This window comes from Podarcis bocagei, assembly GCF_964188305.1.
Source record: "Podarcis bocagei genome assembly, chromosome: 3".
NCBI lineage: Eukaryota > Metazoa > Chordata > Lepidosauria > Squamata > Lacertidae > Podarcis > Podarcis bocagei.
The window spans coordinates 9,605,797-9,629,309 of NC_138127.1; the positions used below are offsets into that span (position 1 = coordinate 9,605,797).

At 45.7% G+C, this 23,513-nt stretch overlaps 1 protein-coding gene across 13 annotated transcripts in view; it reads right to left on the bottom strand.

Annotated features, from left to right (window-relative positions):
- DLGAP2 (DLG associated protein 2) overlaps positions 1-23,513 on the bottom strand; it is a 400,720-nt gene that overhangs the window by 6,593 nt on the left and 370,614 nt on the right. For all 13 annotated transcript variants that reach the window (XM_081189019.1, XM_081189020.1, XM_081189013.1 and 10 more), the window contains one exon: positions 8,660-8,751. In XM_081189019.1, the coding sequence (XP_081045145.1) occupies positions 8,660-8,751 (92 nt within the window). The remainder of the gene's footprint in view (positions 1-8,659; positions 8,752-23,513) is intronic.

Consider the following 23,513-nt stretch of genomic DNA (forward strand, 5'->3'; position numbering starts at 1 on the left):
CGTATAGTGAAAGCTATGGTTTTCCCAGTAGTGATGTATGGAAGTGAGAGCTGGACCATAAAGAAGACTGATTGCCGAAGAATTGATGCTTTTGAATTATGGTGCTGGAGGAGACTCTTGAGAGTCCCATGGACTGCAAGAAGATCAAACCTATCCATTCTTAAGGAAATCAGCCCTGAGTGCTCACTGGAAGGACAGATCCTGAAGCTGAGGCTCCAATACTTTGCCCACCTCTTGAGAGGAGAAGACTCCCTGGAAAAGACCCTGATGTTCGGAAAGATTGAGGGCACAAGGGGAAGGGGACGATAGAGGATGAGATGGTTGGACAGTGTTCTCGAAGCTACGAACATGAGTTTGACCAAACTGCAGGAGGCAGTGGAAGACAGGAGTGCCTGGCGTGCTCTGGTCCATGTGGTCACGAAGAGTCGGACACGACTAAACGACTAAGCAACAACAAGTGATTCCGCTGGAAACAGTGAGTTTGCCTTCTGCATAATTGCCAATGTCGCTCTTTCGTTGAACAGCTCTTGCTTTACATTCTTTGGGCCACAAGAGGGCTGCCTCCTGCCACCGAAATGTATATATAAATTGATAATGTGCAATGCTCCACACTAATAACATCTGCCCAAAATGCATAACACTGGAGATGCTTCGTCTTGAGGCACCCTTAAATTTGATCTTATCCAGAAACTCGTCTTTCCGAAAACAACAACACAGAAATGCAGCTTGAAATAAATTGATCTATGTCCAGAGGGAAAATAGCTAACAAAAAGGGCATGGATGATGTTTCACTTCTGTATTGGTCTATAACTGCATTGCCTTGAGCTGTGATCTCATTAGAATTCAGAAGGCTAGTAACATCCATCTCTGGTAGGTACCAACATGAAGAAAAACCCCGGTTTCTGCAAAGGAGAATCTAATATGTAACTGCACACACACACACACACACCCTTTGTTTGTGTATATCTGACTACACTATTAAGAATAATGCACCAAATTCACTTTTGAAATCACTTAAGGCGGCACTCCTGGCCTAAACATAAATCAAATGAGAATATCGCCTATCTTGCAGTTAGGTGGGTTAAGATGAATGATTTTGCCACCATGCAGCAATTTTAGAAATGCAATGCAATGGAATCCACAGACGACAAGATCATATCAAGGCACTATGTCTGGAATTGACTCCTAAGCTATCCCTCTTTCGGGAAGTTTTTAAAAAATCTTGCTTGCAGAAGCATAACAGTCTTAGGGCGGATCTGCATCCATGTTTTTTAATGTTGCAGAAGGGTTAAGGAACGAAAACGTTGGTAGACACACAACGTCCTACTTTTTACGTTCATAATGCATTATTACCTTGTCTTTTTTATCGCTTAATTTTTTATTGTTTTATGCTGCTATATCGGTGAAACATTGCTCATATGTAGTGTTTAACTTTTTTTTACTGCATTCAAGCTCTAAATAGTCGTTCATTCATTCAGTATCTACTTCGAACTTCAAAAAAGGGTTTTATTCCTGGCGTAGCTTACAATTATCATTATCCATTTTTTTAAAAAAGTATGAAATAATAAATAAATCAGTAACAGTAACAGTAACAGTAACAGTAACAGTAACAGTAACAACCCCCGGTCCCAACTGTGTTAAAAAGTCAAGTTCTGAGAAACTAAAACTATTTAAAAAAAAAAAACACCCTGGAAAAATCTGTGAAATGTTTTCTTGTTGGGTGCAAAAAATAAACAACAATGCGGCTGGTAATGGCAGGTGGCAACCCCTCTTTCTCTCACCTGTGCCACTACAGTGTACACCTAGATGGAGCTGTGGTTGGGCAGGGTGTGGGAAAGGTTGAGGCTGCATAGAAGTACTGCCCAAGCCAATTTGGTACTCCCATGGGTGCATCTGTCCCCGCCGCCAGTGGCGTAGCGTGGGGGGTGCAGGGGGGGCCGGCCGCACTGGGCGCAACATCTGGGGGTTAGGGTTAGGGGGCGCAAATCCACGGGTTAGGGGGCGCAAATCCACGGGTTAGGGGGCACAAATTACTTGCCTTGCCCCGGGTGCTGACAACCCACGCTACGCCACTGCCCGCCGCTCATTCCACGCAAGATGCAGCAATGGCGGCGATGGAAGGGCTACTCTGCATCTCCATCCCATGGCCCCTGCTGCAAGGAAGGAGCCAGGCAGACACCACTGAGGAGAGCATTCCACAGGTAGGACGCCGCCATTAAAAATGACCCACCTCACCACAGGCAGCACCCAAAGGAGGGCCTACCAAAGAAGACTGGCTGATATGGGGGAAGCTAATTCCCCCATATCAGCTTGCCCACAGCTCTGAAGGGAAGTGTCAGCATTTTGAGTCGAGCCTGGAGATAGAACAGGAAGTGGGGCAGCTGCTCACTGTTGAGACTCAGCCCCAAGATTACAGGGCCGATAGGTCAATTTGTGGAAGTGTTCAACTTGGAAACTGAAATCCATTGGCCACTTGCTTTGCCCTTACTTCATCTCATGCTCGTGGTGCTGTTACAAAAGCACTGGAGTGGTACCTCGGGTTACAGACGTTTCAGGTTACAGACTCCGCCATCCCAGAAATAGTACCTCGGGTTAAGAACTTTGCTTCACGATGAGAACAGAAATTGTGCTCTGGTGGTGCGGCGGCAGCAGCAGGAGGCCCCATTAACTAAAGTGGTACCTCAGGTTAAGAACTGTTTCAGGTTAAGAACAGACCTCCAGAACGAATTAAGTTCTTAACCCGAGGTACCACTGTAGTGATGTTCAGCTGCCCTCTTAGTGAGACTCATCCCAGTTGCTCTGATTCTGTATGGCATTTCTGAAGCCAGGAAATATGAAACGTGCCAAGTCTGCAATTGATTTGTGCTCCATTCATAAAACAGTCCTCCCTCCCTCCCTCCCTCCCTCTCACAGCTACTCACCACATACCTTCCTGCGGGGGGGGGGGGAGATTTGGAAGAACCTGCCACATTCTGGCAAGCTTGGTTGCTAAGGTGTGTTTCTGAGGGCCGAACTTCATGTGATGTTAATTGCATGAGAGGAGCCCTTAAGGAATGTATTTGCTGTAGTTAAGATGTAAATCAACAATCATAGCTCCCTATTTACATTATTTTTTTAAAAAAATGCACATGAAATGCATTCACTCAGTTAACATCAAGTCTGCTTTCTCCTTGGCTCTTCTTTTTCCACTCTAGAAACTGCTGGCTTAAAAAAAAAAGAAAATAAAGAAATTTTTTATTTTTATTTCTGTCCTGCACCATCTGAAGAGATGCTGCTGGACTTCAGTTTCCATCACACCTGGACACACCTGGATGGGGGTCAGAGTCCAATAATATCTGGATAGACTCAGCTTCCTGACCTTGGTGTTAAGCTTCAGACCAGCAGAAAAAAGGAAAGAAAAATAGCCGTGGATGAAACAGACAAGGCCCTGTCTCTGAAAGGCCTTACAAGCAAAATACAGTGGTACCTCAGGTTAAGTACCTAATTCGTTCCGGAGGTCCATACTTAACCTGAAACTGTTCTTAACCTGAAGCACCACTTTAGCTAATGGGGCCTCCTGCTGCCACCGTGCCGCCGGAGCACAATTTCTGTTCTCATCCTGAAGCAAAGTTCTTAACCTGAAGCACTATTTCTGGGTTAGCGGAGTCTGTAACCTGAAGTGTATGTAACCTGAGGTACCACTGTAAAACAAATAAATGGAACTAGAGGACAAGTAGCTACAGAATGCTAAAATGTGGTTGCAAGCCCAGCCGCAGAGCCCCCCAACCTAACCACTGAATGGTAAATGAATGGTCATGACAACAGTCTGGGATTTAAAATGGCCACAACTTTATTGATTTCAGATGTAGGAAGCCTTGGCATATGCACTGGGCATGTATCCCCTCAGTCCCTGGGGGACTGAGGCATGACAGGGTCTATTTGGGGGAGGAACCATCGCAAAACGCAGGTTTACACAAATAGCCGCCTAACGCTGAGGGAAGCTCTATGGCCCACTAGCCCTATGCACTTGGCTCTTTGGACAGAGACTTCCCTCCAGACCCCTCTCACTGGGTATCCCGTTAACGCCGCCACAGGGAACGGGGGGTGGGGTAGTCACCACTTCATGAAACCCCAATTGGATGAAAGACTATAGGATTCCGCCCAAGGCCTTCACCGCCAAAGTTGTTACTAGTGCTATGGGAAAGGCAAAACCTGCAGAGCGGGGAAAATTCCTTCCCAGCCCCGAATATGACAACTGTCACTAGACCATAGCAAAGCCCACCTAGCTGAAAAGGAATGGTTAAAGCAAATAAATGGGACTGGAGGACAAGTAGCGATGGGATGCTAAAATGTAGATCCAAGCTTCTCCATTTGACAGTTCTGAAGGATGGGTAGGTGCGACTCCCAGGTGATCTCACTGTTACAAATTAAGGATCACAACGTACTTTAAAAGCGGATGGTGTTTTGATCATCAATAAGTACTTTCAGGAAATTCCAGTGCTCCACATGCAACAAGGAAATGTGTAATAGACAGCATTATAGTAATGTTTCCGTTGGCAGTGATCAAAAGCAGCGACTCTTCTGAAAGTGTTAATGGAGGCGTCGATTACAAGGACGCCGTCTGAGAAGCGAAAGCCTTGGAATAAATATGAGCAGGGCTGGTGCTCTAATGTGGCACGGTGAGGCGCAGGCTTCAAGTCTGGTGGATCATAAAGGGCAGCAGATTGTGCTTCCTACCCCGACTGCTTCTACCAGGCAAATAATCAGGCGCCCGGTGCGAGGCCAAAAATTGGTGCCCCCAAATATGGATCTCCTCAATGTTGTGTCCCTTTGGCTCTGTGCCCTGTGTGGGGGAACTGCCCGCACCATCCTAAATCTGGTGCTGCTGCTATAGTCACCTCCCTGATTAGCATTCAGCCGACTGTGGCTGCTACGAAAGCAAGGGCATCCACCATAGCTGCTGCTGCTGCACATTCACCAACTCACTGACTGGGCATGTACCAATGTCTTCACTGGCATGGCAGCAGAGCCCACGTCTCCTTGCTCGGAGGACAGAGTCCTACCTCAGAGCGAGGCACTGTGGTTGAGGTGACCAGGGAGAGCGCTTGTGTTGCTGCAGCACTGCAGTGGCAGACGGCGACAAACATTTCAAAGCCTCTGCTAAACAGATAATTTAACAGTGTTTTGCACCACTGCTGTGACGTGGCAGCGGCACAGGGGGTTCCTGGAGACCATCTCAGTTGCAATGAGGAAAGGACCTTTCTGCAGATTGTGACATTGAGCAGCAAAGGATTGGTAGAGGCCAAGGAAAAAAGGAGGTGGAACAAGAACAAGACAGCCCTAGGTAGGGAGTAGGAGCAGCAGGTAAGGACATAGAATCATAGAATTGTAGAATTGGAAGGGACCATGAGAGTCACCTAGTGGTCCCTCCCAACTCTACAATTCGATGATTCTATGAAGCCCCTGCAATGCATGCATGCATGAGTGAGTGAATGAATGAAACTTTATTTGCATCAGCCGTCGGCCATAGCAAAAAAAAGCACTGCGATATACACAGAACAAAACAAAAGTCAGTTATATAAAACACAGTCCTGAGTGGACCTTATTCTGATTGCCCTAGCTAGAAGCCTTGCAACCTTTGCAGCCATCTGCTGCTCTTGATCTGCCAGGAGAAACAACACTATGGCAGTGGTTGGGCGACCCAGAATGGTCAACAAAAGAGCATGAATCTTTCGCCCAATGTGGGGCTCGAACCCACAGCCCTGAGATTAAGAGTCTCATGCTCTACTGACTGAGCTACCCCAGCTTCTCGCAAACAGGATAAGGGAAAAGGCAGCAGAAGCATGGAGGAGGAGGAGGAGGAGGAGGAAACAACAGAAACAACACGCGTCATGCAGCACAGTCTTGCATTGGCCCTACTTATAAAGTCTCCCTACTTCCTGTCTGGGACTTTAGGGCACAATTCATGAGTGTTTAAGGAGCACACACAGGCAGAAAAAAGATTGAATGTCTCCAATGGTGATGCTGCCTTAGCAGATAGCACTTTAGCTTGCACAAGTTCAGGCACTGGTTTTTCTGTGTTTCCATTCTTACCCACCCCCAGAGGGCGGGGTTTTTTGGGGGGTGGGGATTCCCTACAAAACATAATGCAATATGGCCCACAGGTAAAATAATACAATCATGGTGTTATGTACTGAAGTTCTCACCCTGGGCCAGCAGGGGGATACTGTAGATAGTTATGCAAATGAAGTATCAAAAGTGACGTTCAGTGATTGGATAGTTTTGGAAAGTTGCTACAGTAACATTGTACTGGAGCTCTATATAAGCAGGTTGACTGAGCCCTTCAACTCAGTTCTGTTCTGGCCTCTGAATAAACAAGAGCTGTTTGAAGAATCGCTGTGTCGTCTGATATGTTCACCCACAACTTAACACATGGTCCAACAAGAATGCAGGAATCTTTCGTCCAACATGGGGCTTGAACCCACAGCCCTGAGATTAAGTATTAACTGAGCTATGCCTCAGAGCTTGAATAGGTAAGGTAGGCAGGATCAACTAATACCTGTTCACACATGACTTGTGTGAACAGATACACTTTCTCCTAAGGCAAAGCTGACATTAGATGCAGCCTGTAGTGTTGCATGGGATTGGGGTTCTGCCCCCCCCAATATACATAATGTGACCTTCAGAGAACTGAAAGAGTAAAGCTGCTCATTCAAGACTTTAGGGAAATGTGGGCAGTGAAAAAAAGGACCAGCATGGTCCTTAATCAGCTCATAAACCAAGGCATATGGGTGAGAAACTGCAGCTCAGAGCTCTTCCAGCCAGCATGTTTTTCAAAACACTGGTTGTTTTAACCAAGTCTCAAACAGAATGAATGCCTTGTCATGTCAGAAAAGGTTATGCTGCAAATATTGCAGAATGATTGATTAAAGTAAGACAGATTTATAGGTCACATCCTCTAATGGCAACAGAAGTGTTCATTTAATTCTCTCGTAATAGGGTAAGGATATGTAACAGGAAGCCCTGTCCTTTACCGGCAATGCATCCTGGCAGAAGTTTCCTTCACAGCTAATTTAGGTCTGTAGCAGAGAAACAGGAGTGACAGGAAAAGGTACCTCAAGGAAGAAGTGCCAGCTATCCTGGCAGGTTTTGTGCTGCAGTCCTTGCTTTGAACTACGCTGCCCAGGTTGATTCTGCTAGCCTTTCGCCTGCCACTAAGCCTAGCAGCTCCTGCCAACCTAGCAGTCTGAAAGCACATCAAAGTGCAAGTAGAAAAATAGGTACCACTCCGGCAGGAAGGTAAATGGCGTTTCCATGTGCTGTTCTGGTTGCACTAGAGTGGCTTGGTCATGCTGGCCACATGACCCAGAAAAACTGTCTGCGGACAAACGTCGGCTCCCTCGGCCAGTAAAGCAAGATGAGCGCCGCAACCCCAGAGTCTTTCGCGACTGGACTTAACTGCCAGGGGTCCTTTACCTTTACCTTTAGGACTAGTAGCAAAACAGCTCGTGTGACTTGCAAGTGAGCTACCCTGCCAGGAGAAGAAAGCAACAACTTCTGCAAGCACAGTGGAACTTCACCTCCCTCTGCTTCCTCCCCTCTGTGCTCTCTGAACTTCTACAAAATCTTCTCCAGAGCAGATTTTTTTTTTGGGGGGGGGGGACTCTGGGCAGCTTCCAATGTATATAAAAACACAGCAAAACATTTAACATTTAAAAACTTCCTTACACATCTGCCTGTCTTTTAAAGGTTATATAGTTACTTATCTCCTTGGCATGGGGGGGCGGTAATACCACCACCACCATTATTACTACTACTAATAATAAATTTTTATTTATACCCTGCCTTCCCTGGCCAGAGCTGGGCTCAGGGCAGCTAACACCAGTAAAATTACAATAAAAACATAATAGGGGGGAAAGGGGGGGGAACCAATTTAAAATATGGGTTAAAATACAATTTAAAATGCAGCCTCATTTTAATAGTAGCCCATAGATCAAAACCATAAAGGGAGGGAAACATAAAGGTCAGACTGAGTCCAAACCGAAGACCAGGTGGAACAGCTCTGTCTTGCAGGCCCTGGAGAAAGATGTCAAGTCCCGCAGGGCCCTAGTCTCTTGTGACAGAGCGTTCTACCAAGTTGGGGCCAGTACTGAAAAGGCCCTGGCCCTAGTTGAGACCAATCTAACCACCTTGCGACTTGCGACCTCCAAAGTGTTGTTATTTGTGGACCTTAAGGTCCTCCGTGGGGCATAGCAGGAGAGGCGGTCCCGTAGGTATGCGAGTCCTAGGCCGCATAACTCCATACCCTCCAACATTTCTCCCATGAAAATAGGGGCGTCCTAAGGAAAAGCATTCCAGGATCAAATCAGAAACCGGGATGTTTTCTGTAAATCCAGGACTGTCCCTGGAAAATAGGGACACTTGGAGGGTCTATGCTTGAAGCACTTGTTTCAAACGCATCATGATTTAATTGCATACAACTCTTTCTTCCGGGATTTTGTGTGTATGTCTCTCAAGCGACAAGCCGGGTGTCCTTGGAGGAATAAAACTTTCAAAAGCGCATTGTGAAATATTAACTTGGGGAGATACTCCACCTATGGCTGAAGAAGATGATAACAGACAAGGTAGAAGAGGAAGGAGAGTCATATCTGCTGAGCAATGTTGAAGAATGTCGACTTACCAGATTCTGTTGACATAGCCAATAGAATTGCTGGAATTTCTGAGACATGAGTAGCTGAGCGCTTCCCACGGCGCTCCGGATCTTACCTAGAACTGAACAGGCAAGGTGGTTGCCGTTAGTATGGGTTTGAAGCAAAAACAAAACAAAACAAGGCACCAATGCTTTTGTGTTAACAAAAATGTTAAGCTGGAAAATCCTGTCATTGAGAACTTTTCTTCTTAAACCCTGTTCAAGGAAGATAGAAACCCAGAGGTCCTATTGTGACTGTTGCATTTATTTTGTCAAAATCTTAAAGAGGAATTGCCCTGGGGATGGTGGGGCAGGGGGAAGGAAATGAAATTATTTTCTCCATTGGTAAAAAATGTAGCGAAATCACACTTGCAAGGTTGGGTAGGGTTGGTTTTTTTTTGCTAGATATTGGTTTGATTTTTGCACTAGGTGAATTGCTATCCTTTGCTCACTCATCTGTTTACAGAGGATCCACAGGCAGTGGCAGCTGATGCCCAATGGACTTGGTGGGACTGCTAGGAGGTCACAGAGGCATGGCGAATGAGAAGTCACAGAGGTCTGGCCAAGTTCTTCTGGTTATCCCCCTTGCAAAGATACACTTAAGCATCACAGTTACTTATTTGCTGGGAGAAGAGTGAGTGTGGGTGTTCACATGTTCTAGTTCTCTCCCGCCTTCCACCTTTGCAAATAAACAGTGTACACTGATATAGTGGTACCTCGGGTTACATACGCTTCTGGTTACATACGCTTCAGGTTACAGACTCCGCTAACCCAGAAATAGTACCTCGGGTTAAGAACTTTGCTTCAGGATGAAAACAGAAATCATGCAGCAGCAGCGCAGTGGCAGCAGGAAGTCCCATTAGCTAAAGTGGTGCTTCAAGTTAAGAACGGTTTCAGGTTAAGAACGGACCTCCGGAACGAATTAAGTACTTAACCTGAGGTACCACTGTACTTTTCAGTTTTAACAATACTTAGCACCTACTTTGGTTCAGAAGAGGGTCACTGCTGCCCCCATTTCTGAATTGGGTTCATGCTGCAATAATGGTTCACCACTCAGAAGTAAGCCCCACTCAACTGCAATGGAGATTCTTCCCTGGTAAGCATGAACAGGATTGAAACCTGAATAGGTTGGTCTTAAAGGTGCCACATAGGACTGTTAACAAGGGAGCCCATAACTGACATGCTTAATTGGCATTGTAATTAGCTAAGAAGTTGCAAGGTATGCCGTTAATAAGGATGAAGGGTGAGATCCAACGGCACTTTCCACATTTACAAATTATAATGCTATAGTTGCTGCCTGATCTGATGTTTTTAAGAGTGAAATTGTAGCTGATTGCACCTTTGGTCAAATGCCACTGTTATGAAGAGAGTGAATTCAGGGTTTACATTTCCACACTAATGGCAGGTTCTGGCCAAACTCGAAGTGCTGGTTTTGACCTGCAAAAGCCTTAAACGGCTCAGGACTGCAACACCTCAAGGACTGCCTCTCTCCATATGAACCTGATCTGACCCTGAGATCATCCTCTGAGGCCCTTCTTTGTGTGTCTCCTCCACGAGACGTCTGGAGGGTAGCAATATGAGAACAGGTTATGAGCATACAGGGATAGCCATTAAAAATTTTTATTTATTTATTAATTAATTGGTTGCCTGGTATTCCAGAATTCTGATTTTGTGGGAGTAAAGATTGGAAGAGGAGCTATGTGTCTGCCTGAGGTATGACGAACCTGGTTACAGTGAGGAAATTTTGTCTGCAGCTAATGGTTGCTGCTATCAGCTTATATCTCTCTCTTCTGAACTGAGCTCGTAAACTGGCGGCTCTCACTGGTTGGAGCAAAGTGGCACAAAACAGATGGCTCCCAAACCACACCTACTGACCCACTAGCCACACAAACGGAAATACTGTGGAGCCATTTCAGATCTTTCACAAGAGTTGGATCTTTTGAAATCGTAGAATCAGTGGGGTTTTGAGTATAGTGTTGCAATGAATACCCACTGAATAATGATGGTGTTATGTGGCAGCGTGCACACACAAATTAAGAAAAACAGCAACTATGCCACTATAAATTTTAAGTGTACAAAGGTTCTCAGAGGTGATCCACTGAAATCACTAACACTGAATCTCACCCTAACTTACAACATGCTCAGCAAAGAAAATAAGCTTCATTTTTTGGGTTCTTTATTAGAAATGATTACACTCTGTTCTGGAATCCAAGGTGAATTTTGAAAACTCAGCACATGTTTTTGCATGTGCAAGTCAGTTGTTGCTAAGTGCCCTTGAAATAAATGAGACTTATAAAGTATGAATAGCTCCCATTACATTGTTCTGAACATTACTTGGAATGCGAATCCCACTGTTTTCAGTAGAGCTTACTCCCAAGTAAGTGTGTGTAAGATTTTTAAGCCATGACTAACGTTTGCTGGATTTTGCCTACATGGTGTGAGTTCCCTTATGGAAATGGCAGAATACATACAGGTCTCAGATATGTGAACGAATAAATACATGTATTTAAAAAGTGGCTGATAGACAAACTTGCTGAATCCTAACACTCTGAATTTGGGTTCGTTCATTGCTTATTTCAACTCAACGATGTTGATACAGGGAAAGGCTGCTTCATTTGTGAGGACTTACAGGCTTAGCCATTTACCCTTGCTTAATTTCATTAACTTGAAATGTGTAGGATTGCAGCCATAGTCACCAATGTTTTGGTTTTTTTAATTAAAATATTGCTCGGTGAAATGTGATAGCATTTGACCCAGCTTAATGAACAGAATGAGGAGAAATTAGCTGAAGAGGAAGGAAATGGAAGAAGAGGATGGAAGGGAAGGTGCTAAAATAGCAGGTGGATTATTATAACACATATTGCTATTGCTTTTTTTTTTTTTTTGGTTACTTAAAGCTGTTGAGTTAAATAAATATCCCCAATCATTAATGGACATTGATTTATGCTTTCTTGTGTGTAAACATGTTTTATTCTGGTTTCCAGGGAGCCTCGTCCTGAAAACACAGGACGAGCTTAAAGCAAGCATTATAAACATGTCAGTCGCATTGAAAGTTTAAGGAGAGCTAATCCAGTCAACAGAGGTATCTCTCTCTCTGTTTTGAATAAAACACAGACATCGGTCCCTTCAAGTACACTAGGAACTTTACCATAGCTGTCAACCATCCCTTATTTGGTGGGAAACTCCCTTATCCCAGCGCCGTTTCCCGCTGCTGTCCCTTATTGATGATGTCCCTTAAATTTCCTGGGTTTCATGCTCGCCCGGCTCGGGAGGGAAGCAGTGGCTCGGGGTCCTCCGCCACGCGCGAGAGAGTGTGCTGGTGCCGTCGTCCTGGCACAAGGAGTTCCATCGGCCCTTCCCCACCCGAGAGAGGGGGGGGAGGGAGAGAGACTCTCGCCCACGCTGCCCGCGAGCCTGGAGGCGGCAGCGGTGGTGGCAACTGAGGAGGCGGCCTGAGGGAGGAGGAAGAGGAGGGGATAGGGAGGGATGCAGAAGGGCAGCGCTTCAGCGGCAGCCGCTACGCCACAACCGCCTCATGCCGGATTGACAGCATCTGTCAATCCTACCAATGTATGTAACTCTTTGCAACAGCAAAATCCCTTATTTTGGCTGCTGATCCCTTATTTTCGAGGCTGCTGGTCCCTTATTTTCAAATCTGTAAGTTGACAGCTATGAACTTTACTATCAGGAATTATCATGCCTGGGTCATGACAATCTGCCACAAATAGTCCATTTCATTGATTCTCTCCCCTCTACGCAATTACTATGGCACCAAGTGGGAAGAAGCCCATTATCCATATTCCCAGTACATCCCTTTGGCTGTCCCTGCAGCCATCTCCCCATGTATTGGGGGTTGAATGTATGCAATGGGGGTTCTCCTCTACTTGAGTAGGCTCCAAGTGTGACACAGAACCCTGATTTTTCAAGCTATTATTTGCTGCTGCTTCTTCTTCTTTTGCTAATGCTTCAAGCAGTGGTGGAGCTGCAAAGGAGCCCAGTGGCATTTCGATTAGCCACAGACCGATCCAATAGGAATGAGTCTATAGCATGATTCTGGGGGGCAAATGATGCCTGCTCCCACTGACCAGTAGGGAAGGAATTCAGTCCAGTTCACATTTACGGGCAAATCTACTGAATTCACACTTTCCGAGACAATTCAAGAATCAAAATACAGTCATCCCTTGATCTGAATTTTGCAATGTGGTTCTACATCCAAGTAATGTGCACAGGAGAACTGTGAATAATAATTCATATGTTGGTGAAAATTGTTAGGATATTTCCGTTCCACCTTAAGAGGGAGCAGGCTTTTGTAAGTTACAGAGTCTGCGCATGTCCTATTTACAGGATGTTTTTGTTCTGATATTCCTTTCGTTTTCAGTCGGACAGAGATGCTGACACAGAACGGTCACGTTTTCTTTTGTTCTGTTAAACGCTAAATAAAGTCTGTAAATTATGCTCTTCTGTGATGCAAGCTTTTGGCTGCGTTTCTGCTGAAAGAGGGTGCACCAAGCCCTGGAATGTGGCTAGGAATTTCCAGAGGCTTTGTGCCCCTAACTGTTGGATCTGCGTGACTACGGGAGGCCGATGGTCGTCCAGAACTCCGGCTTGGGGGCCATGATGGATGTTATCTCCCTGGCAGTTTCCCAACAACAAGGTTTTGGGCCCAGATTCACAGCACCTACAGGAGAGTAAAGCTGCAACAGACTGCGTTTGAGGTATGAAGGGGGGAAAAAGCGAAAGCAAAGGGACGCTTTTCTGTTATACCTCGCAAGGAGTCTTAGATCTCCGGCAGATTAATTGGCCTGGGAGCCGAGCCAGAAAGGCTTCGTGATTAATGGCTGCCAAGATAACGAGTCTTTGAAGGCATAAATAGACTCACAGCTAATGCCAAAAGCTGGAATGGAGTTTTTCCAAGCTTATGGAAATGCTGAATGCCCTAAGTTGGATGGGCAGAATTATGAAACCTGGGCAAAATGGTGTGAATCTTTGCTGCATCAGTTTGGGGTCTGGCATACTGTATTTGAGCCCCCCCCCCAGTTCCTCTGACAGAGAGATGGAAAGCCGCTCATTCGAAAGCGATAGACGTAATAGTCCTATCCGTATCTCTTGAGGAAATTAAGACGCTGGCTGGCAACACCACTGCACGTGGAATGTGGACTGCTTTGAAAAAAGCTCATTTGCCAGTAATCCCAGCCCAGAGTTTGACTGCATTGGAGGTCCTAGCTGTTTCCCAGAATGCAGGGATGCTGAGGGCACCGGTTGCAAGCTGCAGGGGGAGCTGACCGTCACGTCATCCCAGGCAGCATTCCAACCTCCAGGGGGAGCCAAGGAGTCGGCAGCTGAGAGCTCTGGTTCTCGTGAGAACCAAGGTCATCGCCTTTGCAGAGGCCGGAAAGGCAAAGGTAAACAGACGCAGCCGCCTGCAGATGGCCAGGAGCAGAGGGAGGGTGAAGAGCCCACGCCAGGGAAAAAGAAAGCGTTGTTTGCTGGCACAGTTTCACCAAAGGCTAAAGGCACGTCTGCTGACCAGAAGCAGGGGGGCAAGCTGCAAAAGCCCACGCCAGTGGAAAGCAAGGTTTTGCTTGCTGGCACAGCTTCACCAAAGGCTAAAGGCACGTCTGCTGGCCAGGAGCAGCAGGGGGGCAAGCTGCAAAAGCCCACGCCACTGCAAAACAAGGGTTTGCTTGCTGTAAGGACTGCTCCAACAGCCAAAGGCAGATTTATTGTTGATTCAGGTGCGAATCGCCACATTTCGAAGGATCGCCATCTCTTTATCTCCTTCAAGCCTCAGGAAGGTGAGATCCACCTGGCTGATGGAAGGACGTTGCAAATTGCAGGAGAAGGGACTGTGAAACTTGCAAGTCTGCACACTACCATCAGTAATGTACTTTTTGTTCCAGGAGCGGCGAGCAACTTGTTGAGCGTCCCACAGCTTACTGGACGTGGTTTTCAGATTTCCTTCAAGAGGAGCGTTTGTGTCATCAGTAAAGGCAAAGAGGATTATTTGCATGCAAAGTTTATGGATGGTTTGTTCCATATAACTTATGATGACACTGCTGTTGTGAATAATGCTGATTCTTGTTGTGTTGCACAAACTAACAAAGTTCTTCATGCAGGTTGCATTCATGATGCGCATCGAAGATTTGGTCACCTCTCTTGGAAGGCACTAGCCAAGATGCCAGAGGTGGTTGAGGGTTTGAACATCAAACCCTGTAAATTTCACATGAAATGTGTATCTTGTGCAGAGAACAAGGTGAAGGTTGCTCCAAAAGGCAAGGAGTCTAGCAGGCAGGCTTCCAAACCCTACCAGCTAGTGCATGCAGACCTGGTTGGTCCACTTGCGCCCTCTATAGGAGGAGCAAGGTACTTCATGATTCTGATTGATTCTTTTTCCAGGTACATTCATGTGTATTTGCTCGAACAGAAATCGCAAGCGTTTCCAAAGTTTAAGGCATTCTGTGCTTGGTTGGAGAATGTGCACGGTAAACGTATTTCTTGTTTTTTTACTGATCGGGGCGGGGAGTTTACTTCTCAGCAGTTTGAAGCTTTCCTGACTGAGAAGGGAATCCAGCATGACATGTCAACGCCCAGATCGCCATGGATGAATGGTCTTGCGGAGAGAGCAAATCAAACATTGCTACAAGGAATTAAAACCTTGTTGCATGATGCCAATCTCCCTGATAAGTTTTGGGGGGAAGCTTTGGGGAATTTGGTTTACACCTTTAATCGCAGATTGTCATCACCAATTGGTTGTACCCCCTATGAGAAGATGTTTGGTAAGAAACCCAACACCAAACACATGAGAATTTTTGGTTCGGACATGTGGGTACGCACACAACAAACCAACAAGCTTGGGAAGCGTGGGGCACATGGTTTGTTCATGGGGTACGAAAAAGGTGCATACAGGGTATGGATGACTGACTCTAAGTCCATTAAGTTCACAAGGAGTGTTGAGTACAATCCTAAGTGGGGGGAAAATGTGGGAATTTTCCAGAGTTACCCAGAGGAGGATGAAGGTGATGTCAAGCTAGCAGCTAAAGATGAGAAAGCTGCTGCTGATGATGAGGATGATGATGATGAGGAGGAGGAGGATGATGATGATGATCAGAGTTCTGATTCCAGTTCAGTGGGCGGCGCTGCTGCTGCTGCTGGTGTCAGTGACAGTGATGACACAGCAGACTACCAGAGCGCAAAGGCCTCAGTCAGACCATCTGATGCGTCTGACAATGAACTGGAAGAACCACTGTTCACCATTGGTCATTTTTCTCCTAAGAAAGAGGAGATGAGTCCAGAAGACTTGCGTCTAGTACGTAGGTCTGAAAGGGCGACCAAGGGCAGACCTCCAAAGAGGTATGCTGATGAGTTTGCTAAGACAGCAACTGCTGTTCTTAGTAGCTCAAAGAAGGTGTGGGAACCTTCAAGCTTCAAAGAGGTTCAGGAGTTAACCTCTAAAGATGCTGAGCCTTGGCTTAATGCAATGAAGGCTGAAGTTGATTCCTTGAACAGGAACCAAACTTGGGAACTGGTACCGGTAGTCCCAGGAATGAGACTGGTTGGCAGCAAATGGGTCTTCAAGGCCAAGACAGACCAGAATGGCAAGGTAGTCAGACACAAAGCCAGATTGGTTGCCAGAGGTTTTTCACAGGTACCAGGACAGGATTACCACGAGACCTATTCTCCCACAGTCAAATATGAGAGCATTCGGCTGTTGCTCAAGGTCGCTGCGGAGGAGAAACTGCATGTTTCCCACCACGACATTAATACAGCTTTTTTGTACGGGATTTTGGGGGAGGAGCTGTTCATGCTTCCACCTGATGGGATGGAGATACAGAAGGGAATGGTCTGTAAACTGCGGAAATCCTTATATGGTCTCAAGCAGAGTGCCAGGTGTTGGAACACAAAACTCACTGAGACATTGCTTTCTCTAGGTTTTCACCAGGGCAAAGCTGATCCATGTGTGTTTGTCAAGGAGGAGGGGCAAAACAAACTGTATTGTTTATGTTTTGTTGATGATCTTCTGATGTTTTGGAAGAATCAGGCTTTCTACCAAAGCACCCTAGCTCAGCTGAAGGAGCACTTTGACATGAAGGATCTTGGTGAGGTATCCAACTATCTTTCTTTGCAGGTGGAGAGGGACCAAGCAGGTAATTTTCTGGTACACCAAACACAGAAAATTGCTGATGTGTTAACCAGGTTGAATTTGGTTGATGCAAACCCAGCAGACACACCGATGGTGACAGGTTACCAGGTAGACAGTACTGCTGAAGCGTTTCCTGACACAACGCTGTTGCATTCTAGGCAAGATGAACTTCATTGCCAGATGTTCAAGACCTGACATAGCTGTAAGCTGTAATCTGCTTAGCAGACATGCCAACAATCCTACGGTTCAGGATTGGAAAGCTCTGAAGCGCATAGCCCGCTATTTGAAAGGGACTATGCACTACAGGCTGAGGTTCACCAGTCAGAAGACTGGAGGTCTTGAAATCTTTGCAGATGCAAGTTTTGGAAGTGACACCACGGATGGTACAAGCACTTCTGGAGTATGCTACATGTACAACCACTGCCTGTTTGACTGGTTGTGCAAGAAGCAGACAACAGTGAGCCTAAGTTCCTGTGAAGCAGAACTCAATGCTCTGTCATTTTCACTCATGGATTGTGAATGGTTGATGCAACTGTTTAAGGACATCAGGGTGTCTGTGAAATGTCCTATACAAGTGTATCAAGACAATAGATCATGTTTGGCTTTGCTGAACTCCGAGAGTTGCAAGCAGAGAACCAAGTACTTGCAGATTAAGCTACATCGTGCAAGAGAGTGTATTCAGAAAGGACTGATTCAGGTGTCCTACATGGCAGGAAATGAAATTCCTGCTGATCTGTTGTCTAAGGTTGTTAACAAAGAACAACTTAAGGTTTATGTACAAAGGTTGCAATTGGGTGAACCACAGGTACAACAGGTTACACGAAAAGGGGGAGGATGTTAGGATATTTCCGTTCCACCTTAAGAGGGAGCAGGCTTTTGTAAGTTACAGAGTCTGCGCATGTCCTATTTACAGGATGTTTTTGTTCTGATATTCCTTTCGTTTTCAGTCGGACAGAGATGCTGACACAGAACGGTCACGTTTTCTTTTGTTCTGTTAAACGCTAAATAAAGTCTGTAAATTATGCTCTTCTGTGATGCAAGCTTTTGGCTGCGTTTCTGCTGAAAGAGGGTGCACCAAGCCCTGGAATGTGGCTAGGAATTTCCAGAGGCTTTGTGCCCCTAACTGTTGGATCTGCGTGACTACGGGAGGCCGATGGTCGTCCAGAACTCCGGCTTGGGGGCCATGATGGACGTTATCTCCCTGGCAGTTTCCCAACAATAAGTGCACAAAATGCATTTTGTTAGGGGGAATTGATTTGTAAAAGGTGCACATGTATCAAAATTGCAAACAGAGGTGTTTATGTTAGCAGACCTGCATGCTGAAATGCTGCTGAATTATCAGAAGGATTTGGCAATTTTGTTTTAAATCACACATACATGTGGAAATGTGAGCAACTGAAAGTAGGAGTGAAAAAAATGGAAGGAAAACGACATTGATTAATTTGGACATGCCTACGAGCCAGTGAGGGCAACTATCTCTCTCCCTGGGAACAATTGAACGTCATGGCATAGGATGCCTTAGCAGAACACAAAAAAAATGAACTACTGTTCACTGTGACTGTGCAGCAGCTACACTCCTCCCTGGTCTACTTTTACTCCTGCGCCACACTTTGCAGGTTGTCTGACCCCAGGCTTGTGGCTAAGCTCTCTCCTTGCAAACCACAAACTCAAGCCAAGAGCAAACTGTACACTATGAACCAGACCATACAAAGTAGGCCCCAAAGTTGAACCAATGAAATTCATCACAACAGATTACATGGGTACACATAACTGGACACACTGCAAAGTGGCAGTTATATTTTAGGCTGGCAGCTGGAAAGAATGGCGCGGCAGTTGGAAAGGATAGTGGAGTCAGATCAAAGGATTATTTTTCTTTACTGGTATTATGAATGAAGAGAACTTGACTCAAGAACAAAGAAAGTGGATTCTCACGCAGTAGACCTACTTTTGGGCCACCCTGAAGTGTTGTTTCCATTAGGATGTTCCAAGGGAAACACCTGAGGGACGCCTTGATTGCAACTCTGCCACTGCGTCATGTGCCAGCAAACTTCTTTTTTCTTTTTAAAAATGGGGAGTGGGGAAAGGCCCAAACCCTCTGCTAAAAGTAAAGGTAAAGGGACCCCTGACCATTAGGTCCAGTTGCTGACGACTCTGGGGTTGCGGCGCTCATCTCACTTTATTGGCCGAGGGAGCCGGCATACAGCTTCTGGGTCATGTGGCCAGCATGACTAAGCCGCTTCTGGCGATCCAGAGCAGCGCACGAAAATGCTGTTTACCTTCCCGCTGGAGCGGTACCTATTTATCTACTTGCACTTTGTGCTTTCGAACTGCTAGGTGGGCAGGAGCTGGGACTGAGCAATAGGAGCTCACCCTGTCATGGGGATTCGAACCGCCGATCTTCTGATCGGCAAGCCCTAGGCTCTGTGGTTTAACCCACAGCTCCACCCGCATCCCTCATAAACCTTCTGCTACCTCATATTAAATAATGATGAGTTTCCACATAAAAAGATAATGGATGCTAGACGACTGCTAAAGATTGCCCCAGTCTTTGGGGTGCCTTTTCAATCTGCCCTCATAAATCAACAATGAAAGTCTGGGATGAATAGTCCATGCCAGCTTTTGTTGCAGCAGGCATTTTGAATTGTACCTGGAGTTCGGGGGTGGGGAGTGGAGCTACTTGAAAACTGGTCAGATATGCTCTGAGCGGCCAGTTTCAGTCAGCCATCAATCTTGTTGCTGCATCTCGAGAGTAATAGGAACCTCAGTGACTTCAGCTGGATGGGAGCGAGTTCCAATCAAGGTATAAATGGACTGTGGATCTTGTTGCATAGGAGGGTCATATTGGCAGAAGTAGAGCACACTGAGACCAGCTGAGAATGCCCATTTTAAAATGAGCTAAGCACTGATGTTAGCTGATGGCACTGATGTTAGCTCTTCACATTTCAGAGACTGGTTAAAGTGACAGGGCAGGGGAGGGAACAAACTGAAATCTATATCTAAGTCTTGCAGGCCGCTTTTTAAATTTCACTTTGAGTGATTCCTTGTCTGTTCAAGCAATTGAGACACTACCTGGATAACAAACGGCTCACAGAATGAATCTCGCTTTATGCCTAGGATGCTTGAGGAATTGGATTTCTCTGAATTCTGATAGAACTGACCTGCTGTAAAATGTGCAGATTGAAATGGATGGTATCCAATGTTAGTCATATTCAGAGTAGATCCATTTAAATCAATGAACTTTAGTAACTCAAGCCCGTTTATTTCAATGGGTTTAATTTGAGTTTGACCGTATTGGATATCACACAATGTAATCATTCTTCAAATTTTGTATTTCTCCAAATTTCGCGATACAGTTCTCAACTATAAAAACAAAAGTACCAAAATGCATTAAAATGTGTATTTTAGGATAAAATACATGTAGAAATGTATATAGCGAGATAAACTATGATGCTAAACAAAATTCTGACATTTTAGCTTTATGTTCTAATTGATTTTCTGTTATTGTTTTCTAAAGTATCTCCATAGTAGAAGTGGGTTCTTAAGATATATTTGATTTAAATTCCCTGATGGATATGACTAATTTAAAAAGAGAATTTATTTTAAAAATCTCCTTTAGTAAAGTAAAATCACACACACACACACACACACACACACACACACACACACTGAAAATCCTGCCTCAGTTTTATTGATAGCTATCATAAAGATATGTATTGGTCAGGGTTTTCAATTCCAGACCACACATTTTCGGTTTAGCTTAATTAGAAAAGTGAATGGCCAAACAACTTATAGAGTGCACTTTGCAAAGTGTGCAGTGTGCTTCTACCCTTTCTATCACAGAAGCACATCAGGTGCCTTCAGAGGCGCCGTCTTGGGCCCCAGATTATGGGTGCCCAGTGGTGTGCGACATGATGTGATGTCACATTGTGTCGTAATGACATGATGCCATATCCCACGTGCCCTAGCAGTGTCTGGGGACCCTGAAAGTAGCATCCGAGGCCCCAAAAAGCCTCAGATGTGACTTTTGGTGATATGTGAGGCACTGGGGGCCTCAGACACCATTTCTGAGGCCTCACAAGGCCTTGGACACCATTGGGGGGGGCATTGGAGGCCTCCACGGTGTGGGTGCCGAGCACCCACAATTTTTTTGTGGGTGCTCAAGCCCCCAGGGCCCCCTATAGTTGGGGCCAGTGGGTGCCTTATTCCTGACCCAACTGCACTCCTGCTTCTTGATGCTGCTGTCACTAAGCTGCTTAAGAAGGCCATATTCCCCAGAGCCTGTTTTGTCTGTTTATAATCTATATTCCGCCATGCTATTGCTATAGACCAGAAGAAAGGTAGGCACAAGAAAGGTAGGCAGGATTGTGCCCACTAGTTCCACTCCCAACCTGTGGAGTTAGGCATACATACAACTGTTCACCCAGACGTCTCAGTCACACAAGGGCTCCATTCAGGCCTTCAAGAACCAAGCTAGAATCACAACCTTTGCCCTTTCTACCTGTGCTTGCAGTATACATCGTGTCATGTGAACGGGGCCAAAATGACTGTTAAAAATAGTCATGAAGTTATCTGTCCCTATTATCCATGCTAGCCATGGAAAGTTCTCTAAGCAGTATGTCCCTGGTTTTCAGCCACCCAGGGACAAAGAGCAAATGGTGGCCTGTGAATTTACCAGAGGCATCTGGCTACTCATTACCAGGGGCAAAAAGTGTACTAGGGCCAAATGTGTTCTTTGGTCTGATCTAGCAAAGTATGACCTGAGATTGCTGGCTTATACGTATGAATTGTTTCTGCTCGGAGGTGGCCACTGGCTCTGCTTGGCACACCCTATTTGGAAACCCAGACATTGTAAGCAAAACCCCATAAGATTTCTCCTCCAACCTGCCAGTCAAACTTGATACCTCCCTTTGCTGTCTCCTGCAGGCATTTATGGTGGGGCAATCAGAGAAGAAGAAGAAGAAGAAGAAGAAGAAGAAGAAGAAGAAGAAGAAGAAGAAGAAGAAGAAGAAGAAGTTGCAGCAGCAGCAGCAGCAGCAGCAACAGCAGAGTTTGGATTTGCTATCCCACTTTATCACTACCGAAAGGAGTCTCAAAGCGGCTTACATTCTCCTCTCCCTTCCTCCGCCACAACAAACACTCTGTGAGGTGAGTGAGGCTGAGAGACTTCAAAGAAGTGTGACTAGCCCAAGGTTACCCAGCAGCTGCATGTGGAGGAGCGGAGACGCGAACCCGGTTCCCCAGATTACGAGTCCACCGCTCTTAACCACTACACCACACTGGCTCTCCAGAGGCAGTGTCTTGGAAGTGGGGGAACTGGGAAGACTGTTTTGTCCTCCTCCCTTCTATCAGGTTGATTATTCTGTCCACAGCAAAAGCTGCCTTGCATGTCCAACTACCCAGGGAATCAGAAGCAAAAACTACAGCCCAAATGAGTTAGACCATGAGGCGGTATACCTGTGAGGCAAACTCCTAGGGTCTGTTTTCAATAGCTTTGCAAACTCCTTGAAGCAGCACATTCACAACCAAAAGAAGATTGACTATGCTGCGGGTGTATAATATCTGGTGTTACCTGGACATGAGTGGAGCTTTAGAATCTCACTGCCACTGTGTTTGCTCAAATCTGCATTCACAGGAAGCAGCCTTGCCTTTCAAACCGCATGTCTACTTTGGCTAAACCTTTATTGGTAGGCATAAATCACAGAAGATAAACAGCATAAACGTATTATGCCATCAATATCGTCTGGTTATATCTTGGAGAAGATCTACTCAGGCTACATTAATATACAGAGATGGACAAGCACTGACACGTTAAATATACAGACTTTCCTGTAAAGCCTACTGGAAGCAGTATTTCACCATAGAAAATAGTAGCACCTGAACGGTTGCCTTGAGCCAAAATGACTTGCTCTCATCAAGGAGTGTTCATGTCATGTATGTCGATCAAGATGCATTTCAAGCTGTGACAAATCCCAGAGTCTGTCACAGCAAAGGACAATAAAGAGACCACAATAAATCTGTTAGCCTTTAAGGTGCCACAGGACTCTTTGTTATTTCAGGCTGCGATATCACGATGCCCTCCTGAGTGTGTGCTTATCAACCCATGAAGGCGCAAAAGTGTCAGATGGTATGTGATGAAAAACCAGGAGAAAAGAGCTTTTCATCGGGAAGATTCAAACAAGCCCCAAAGCAAGCGTAACTCTTTCTCCACACATACCTGTCCTCCATTTCCTTTAAGAAGGAAGCCCCATGGGAAACAAGTAAGTATGCAGAAGCTTGAACTGCAAAAGGGAATTATTTGGTTATATTGTTACATGCCATGGCTGTTGGTGACCATTGGCACTAAAGGCAGGGAAACCAACCTGGGAAGGCAAACGGCATTTCCATGCGCTCTGGTACTTGTCACAGTGTCCTGTTGAGCCAGAAGTGGTTTAGTCATGCTGGCCACATGACCTGGAAAGCTGTCTGTGGACAAATGCCAGCTCCCTCAGCCTGAAGCAAGATGAGTGCCGCAACCCCATAGTCGCCTTTGACTGGACTTAACCGTCCAGGGGTCCTTTACCTTTACCTTACATACATTATGCGATTCCTGGTGTCATTTTACAGGGGATGAGTGGCGGTGAACAAGTCTGTTTGAAGTAACCCCTCCATCCTTCCCCACACCAATGCTGTGTCCCAACACAGGACACAACCCGGCTTCATTTTGAA